The 7,500-nt window shown below is 38.6% G+C and overlaps 1 protein-coding gene across 4 annotated transcripts in view; it reads right to left on the bottom strand.

The window, feature by feature from the left end:
- Positions 1 to 501: 501 nt before the first annotated feature.
- Positions 502 to 7,500, bottom strand: part of myripb (myosin VIIA and Rab interacting protein b) — a 387,218-nt gene continuing 380,219 nt past the window's right edge. For all 4 annotated transcript variants that reach the window (XM_061965577.2, XM_061965578.2, XM_072913491.1 and 1 more), the window contains one exon: positions 502 to 3,795. In XM_061965577.2, the coding sequence (XP_061821561.2) occupies positions 3,752 to 3,795 (44 nt within the window). In that variant the 3' untranslated portion in view covers positions 502 to 3,751. The remainder of the gene's footprint in view (positions 3,796 to 7,500) is intronic.

Raw genomic sequence — 7,500 nt, 5'->3', positions numbered from 1 at the left:
TATACTATGTCATTCATCTGAAATCATTTGGGCCTTTATTCCCTGTTTGCATACTGGAAGAAAGTTGGCCGAGATTAGTCCCATGTTTGTGCGTTAAAAGTCCCCTATTATGCAAAATGAACTTCTTAATGGTGTTCCTGTTTAAGAGCACCAAAACAATCTGTCATCTCCCTCACGTGTTTGCTCAACCTTTGAGAGAAGAGTCGCTTTGAGTTAGGTGTGTCTTTTCGGGGTGTCTCGATACAACTTTTTCAATATTGTCCGATATTGGAGCCTTGGGTGTTGATCTTGATAGCACGATTCATAGTACATACTTTTATTATTTTGCAGTGTGAATTGAAGTGAATTATATTTATATAGCGCTTTTCTCTCGTGACTCAAAGCGCTTTACATAGTGAAACCCAATATCTAAGTTACATTTAAACCAGTGTGGGTGACACCGGGAGCAGGTGGGTAAAGTGTCTTGCCCAAGGACACAACGGCAGTGACTAGGATGGCGGAAGCGGGGATCGAACCTGGAACCCTCAAGTTGCTGGCACGGCCACTCTACCGACCGAGCAATGCCGCCCCAATGTAGAATGTTAGAAAAGGCTTGATCAAGTGAAATTACTCAGAGAACGGGTATGAAAAACACTAACTTTATAACTACGGATTGGTACCGTTAACGTTTGAACCGATACGGTATCAATTCCCGATACCTGGGAATCGATACCGGTATTTAACGGTACCGATATTCAGTACTTTTGTGCGTGTTAATAAGCGTTAGTTGTTTCGTAATACAATTTTTTTTTATGTGACATTTAAAAATGACCTAATTATGATAAATGTGCTGTCCGGTTGTTATATCTTATTTATTACATTTTAGTCTCACTTGCAATTAGGGATGTCCGATAATGGCTTTTTGCCGATTTTCGATATTCCGATATTGTCCAACTCTTTAATTACTGATACGATATCAACCGATATATACAGTCGTGGAATTAACACACTATTATGCCTAATTTGGACAACCAGGTATGGTGAAGATAAGGTACTTTTAAAAAATTGTAATAAAATAAAATAAGATAAATAAATTAAAAACATTTTCTTGAATAAAAAATAAAGTAAAACAATATAAAAACAGTTACATTGAAACTAGTAATGAATGAAAATTAGTAAAATTAACTGTTAAAGGTTAGTACTATTAGTGGACCAGCAGCACGCACAATCATGTGTGCTTACGGACTGTATCCCTTGCAGACTGTATTGATATATATTGATATATAATGTAGGAACCAGAATATTAATAACAGAAAGATACAACCCTTTTGTGTGAATGAGTGTGAATGAGTGTAAATGGGGGAGGGAGGTTTTTTGGGTTGGTGCACTAATTGTAAGTGTATCTTGTGTTTTTTATGTTGATTTAATAAAAAAACAAAAAAACAAAAACAAAAAAAAAACGATACCGATAATGAAAAAACCGATACCAATAATTTCCGATATTACATTTTAACGCATTTATCGGCCGATAATAGGCCGATATTATCGGACATCTCTACTTGCAATACAATTACACTTCCAAGACTTTAGACAACAGTACTGTATAGGTAATGTATGGTATATTGTCTAACTAGGAAATAACTTTTTCCAGGAAAAGGGTGCATCATGTGTTATGTTGCACCCTACAAAGTGTTTATACTGTATTGTGCGTCTTACACACCAGCTGTTTCATTGCAACAATATCTTAGTTGTAGTTTACTTTACCAATTTTGGAGCTGTTGAAATCGCCATGTAAAATTGCTAATGCTAATAGTAACCTCTCTAAGGCAAATCCAATGTAAATTAGCATCAAGGTATTGCATTTTGAAAGAGTGAAGCCTTACTTTACATCCGAGCATTTTCTACCAAGCATACTTGCTTTGTCGGTGTTGAAAATTGCAACATTATTTCGAGGGAGTTTGGCTGAGTCTGCCCTTCGTGCTGCTTGAGTGATTGTTTACACGTTTAGTCTGAAAGCGGATGTAACGTTACATGCAACAAAGGTATTGTAACATGGCACCATTTGATTTTACATGAATCAATACCCGGTAGTACAGACGGAAATCAGTCTGTGCCTATAAAAGTGCAGAAGTCGATACCCATCCCTACTTATGACAGACTTAGGCTGTCTTTAAGTTGAAGGGGAGTGGTGATTGTTTTTTGCCGACACCCGGTGGCCACAATAATTCATAATGTGAAGCTTCTGAACCGACAAATGGAATAATGCGGACACATTTGTGACTGGATACTTTCTAATATGCAACTGTGATTATTTGATACTTGCTTATATTGATCAATGTGCTGTTTTAGACTGTTTAACACAATGAAGGACACTTATTTGTGTATCTGTGTAGCTGCTAGCTCTATGGTAGCCTGGGGCGGTATAGCTCGGTTGGTAGAGCGGCCGTGCTATCAACCTGAGGGTTGCAGGTTCGATCCCCGCTTCCGCCATCCTAGTCACTGCCGTTGTGTCCTTGGGCAAGACACTTTACCCACCTGCTCCCAGTGCCACCCACACTGGTTTAAATGTAACTTAGATATTGGGTTTTCACTATGTAAAGCGCTTTGAATCACTAGAGAAAAGCGCTATATAAATATAATTCACTTCATTCACTTCACTATTGCTTAACATGTTTGTCTTTTGTAAATGACTAAAACACACACAAAAATACCAAACGTGTGATGTGCTTATCAGAGGACATTTCGACATGCACAAGTAAACACACTGTAGGACTGCTTGTATCGGAGTTTATATCTGAAATTTAAGCCGATATCATCCGATACTTGTTTTTTTGCTGATATCAGACCGATATTTGATATTAATATTGGATCGGGACACCCCGAGTTACTATGTCTTGGAGACAGGTGTAGACGAACACGGCTCCTTAGCATTAACATGTTCCCAGCACCTTTTAAATGGTCCAAATTCCAACATTAAAGCTAGATTTTGGCCAACACACTTCCAATACATTACTTCTGAGACGTATTCAATTATTATATGTAACCATATTATGGTGAACGTGCTCTCAGCACAAAAAGATTAATGCATGGATGGTTAAATATTCAGCTTTTGTATGATCACTGGCTATTGTTAGGAATCTATAATGATCATTTTGCTTGTTTAATGCTAAGCTAACCAGCTGCTGTGCCATATGAAGTCCAACAACAGTGCAAAAAGGTTCCCCCAAAAATGACTAAACCTTTTTCCAATACGTTGGCTTCATTTTATGATGTTCTTAAGCATGTTTTATGTCACACCCCCATTACTGGCAACTGTCTAAGTGCCCAGTCGTCTGTAATAAACCAAAAGTGCAGGGGTAGAAAAAAAAGGGTGCTTAAAATGACAATCATCTCTCTGAATGGGAATACCGCTGGCTGTGCAAATGGACAATCATTCATGAGAGGATGTTGGCTTAACAGTACACGAGCATGGTGAAGTAGAGTCCACGCCTTCATTAATCACAGTAGAAATGGATGTTTTAAGGCAGACTGTCCACTCATCTTTGCTGTACGTGTGATGTCAGTGGATGAGGAGGTCGTAGGTCGAGGGGCCGGGCGGATGCTTGGCGTGAAGGGGCTGAGTGCTTCGTGGGCCGCAACAGGGCAGATGGAGGCTCCTGTTTGGTGTGGAGTCGGAGGCGGACGCTGGGTCAAGGCACTGGATGAGAGAGCTGTCCATAGGGCCGTGGTGTGGTGGGCCTGAGGGACTTTGTGCTGCTGCTCCTGGTGCTCTCTATGGCCGAAAGACTTCCACGGGCTGCTCTGGCTCCATCTTATCTGAAACGTAAGAGTACTAGTTGAGTATTGTGCAAAAAAAATATATACATATATATAATAAAAAAAAGAAAGCAGGCTTTGCTACACGTCTTAAAATACAGAGTAACATATTGTCATAAGAAAGTTATTATGTAAATGTGAGAAAGTGTCTTCCTGGTCCACAGAGGATGATAACCTGGACCATTTTTGATACATTTTGGGGCTTTTTTGCATATTCCATAAATTCTAGAGACATCCATGAATTGATTAACGTGGACCCCCGTCTTAAACAAGTTGAAAAACCTACTTGGGTGTTACCATTTAGTGGTCAATTGTATGGAATATGTACTGTACTGTGTAAACTGTATTGTTTCATGTAATGTATTCTCTTCCTTTGCAATCTACTAATAAATGTTTCAATCAATCCTGATCAACTTTTTATGGTCTCCGACCCCGATCCTATATTTTGACCTTCAGTACGAACCGATTTCACGACAATACATTCGCCGCCGGCTTCTCTGGCCCCGAGATCATCTAAGATGGAGTCATGCAAAGTGGAAAAGTGTTCTGTGGTCTGATGAGTCCACATTTCAAATTGTTTTTGGAAATATTCGACATCGTGTCATCCGGACCAAAGGGGAAGCGAACCATCCAGACTGTAATCAACGCAAAGTTCAAAAGCCAGCATCTGTGATGGTATGGTGGTGCATTAGTGCCCAAGGCATGGGTAACTTACACATCTGTGAAGGCACCATTAATGCTGAAAGGTACATACAGGTTTTGGAACAACATATGCTGCCATGTAAGCCCCGTCTTTTTCATGGACGCCCCTGCTTATTTCAGCAAGACAATGCCAAGCCACATTCAGCACATGTTACAACAGCGTGGCTTCGTAAAAAAAAGAGTGCGGGTATTTTCCTGGCTCGCCTGCAGTCCAGACCTGTCTCCCATCGAAAATGTGTGGCGCATTATGAAGCGTAAAATATGACAGCGGAGACCCCGGACTGTTGAACGACTGAAGCTCTACATAAAACAAGAATAGGAGAGAATTCCACTTTCAAAGCTTCAACAATTAGTTTCCTCAGTTCCCAATCGTTTATTGAGTATTGTTAAAAGAAAAGGTGATGTAACACAGTGGTGAACATGCCCTTTCCCAACTACTTGGCACGTGTTGCAGCCATTAAATTTTAAGTTAATTATTATTTGCAAAAAAAAAATAAAGTTTATGAGTTTGAACATCAAATATCTTGCATTGTAGTGCATTCAATTGAATATGGGTTGAAAAGGATTTGCAAATCATTGTATTCCGTTTATATTTACATCTAACACAATTTCCCAACTCATATGGAAACGGGGTTTGTACATAACAGAAGTATTGGTTCGTAATGGAGGCCAAATTATACATTCAAATTACTCAGACAACAATGGTATGTTGTAAACACTAACCTATTTATTATTAACCCTCTGGAATGGACTTATGCTGTCTCTAAATTGAAGAGGGGTAGTAATTGTTCATTTTAGCACCACCTTGGGGACGGCGTGGCGTGGTGGGTCGAGCAGTCGTGCCAGAAGAGTGGCATGAGGGTTCCAGGTTCGTTCCCCGCCTCCCCGGTACTTCACCCTTGCCCCAGTGCCGCTCAATGATAGGTGGTCGGAGGGGCCGCAGGCGCAAATTGGCTACCACGCTTCCATCAGTCTACCCCAGGGCAGCTGTGGCTACAAATGTAGCTTACCACCACTGAATGTGGATTGAATGAATGATGGGTTCTCACTTTTCTGTGAGCGCTTTGAGTATCTAGTTGATAGAAAAGCGCTATATAAATTATTATTATTACCTAGTGGTCACAATAATTAATTAAGTTAAGAAGTTAATGAATTAAATGATGCAGACACGTTTGCTACTGGATACCTTCTAATGTGCTTTGTATGTGTAAGTAATATGTAGAAATATTTATTTGATGCTTTTTTATGTTGACAAATGTTGTGTTTTAGACTGCAATACTGTTCAATTAAGGACATATATTATGTATGTCTAGCTTGTGTGCAATTGTGTGCTTAGCTGTTGTGTAGCTGCAAGCTCCTGGTAGCTTATAGTCTACCGTGTTCAGTTTTTGTAAATGTCTTGACTAAAATACAAGAAAAGACCAACGTTGTGTGCGTATTGAAGGATATTAAAATGTTAACTGGCATGCATAAGTTAATACGCTGCAGGACTGATTGTAATGGAGCGCTTATATTGGAGGTATTAGATGCAAAGTCTTGTTTTTTTGCTGACACCAGACCGATATCTCATTACCAAATCAATAGGGGATCAGGACTCTCCTAAAACAGATTTGCACTAAAATGTAATGGAGATTATGAAATAATTAATGTAAAAAGTGATGTGACTACAGTGTCTTGGTTACTACTGGCTTCATGCGTCTGTCTGAAACAGCTGTGTAAGCGTGGATGACTGTGACAGGGGGGGAAAAGGAAAACAAAAAAGGCCTTGATATTAAAAAAAAACAGCCATTCAATGGTATTAAAAGAAGCCGACTTCTTGTTGGTTGTTAAAACAGCCTTGGCCTCTTGTTGTGTACACGTCTCCATTTGGTTGCTTTACATCTAATGGAGCTTTTCAGGTAATTAGTCCGCTGGCCAGCGCATGTATTCACTTTTACTTCCATTCAGCAAGCAAGCTCTTGTCTTTGGACAAAAAGGGAAATATGGGATATTAAGCAAGAGGTGAATAAAGTGTCCTGCTTCTGCCTCACACTCACAAACACACACACAGCCTTGGGAGTTTAAAGAAAATGTATCAGTTTTATTATTTTCACATTTAAAATTAAATTGATACAAGACTGTAATGGATTTATCAGGGAAGAAAAAAATGGTACCAACGATGAATTGAAGCAGCCAATAAAACATACAGACTCTATTTTGCTTACTTCAGTTTTTATAGTATGGACTATAGAGCACATTGATACATAAACCGCACCCAATAAATTCTAGAAAAATAAATTCCCATATATTAACTGCACCGGACTATAAACTGCAGATATATACATTGTGAAATTAGTTACATACACAAAAAGATTTTGTTAATGTTTAATTACATACCTTAATTGTTTCGGAACGGTGCCTGTAACACGGCAGTAAAACGGCTGATAAAACAAAACATCAGCTGGCTCTCCAATCAGCGAAACAAACTCAATAACCCTACGATGATGTTTGAGTACATTTTCTGAAGAATTTGTGGAACTAACACAATACAAAAAGAATGCCATTGTACAAACCCCGTTTCCATATGAGTTGGGAAATTGTGTTAGATGTAAATATAAACGGAATACAATGATTTGCAAATAATTTTCAACCCATTTTCAGTTGAATATGCTACAAAGACAACATGAAAATGATTTGCAAATCATTGTATTCCGTTTATATTTACGTCTAACACATTTTCCCAACTCATATATATATATATATATATGTATGTACATACAGTTGTGGTCAAAAGTTTACAAACACTCGTGAACGACATAATGTCATGGCTGTCTTGATTTTCCAATAATTCTACATCTCTTATTTTTTTGTGATATAGTGATTGGAGCACATACTTGTTTGTCACAAAAAACATTCATGAAGTTTGGTTCTTTTTTAAAATTATTATGGGTCTACTGAAAATGTGACCAAATCTGCTGGGTCAAAAGTATACATACAGCAACATACATTATCAATTTTGGTGAT

This window comes from Nerophis lumbriciformis, linkage group LG07, assembly GCF_033978685.3.
Source record: "Nerophis lumbriciformis linkage group LG07, RoL_Nlum_v2.1, whole genome shotgun sequence".
NCBI lineage: Eukaryota > Metazoa > Chordata > Actinopteri > Syngnathiformes > Syngnathidae > Nerophis > Nerophis lumbriciformis.
The sequence above is the reverse complement of the archived record's forward strand: the minus strand, read 5'-3'. Positions and strand labels throughout refer to the sequence as shown.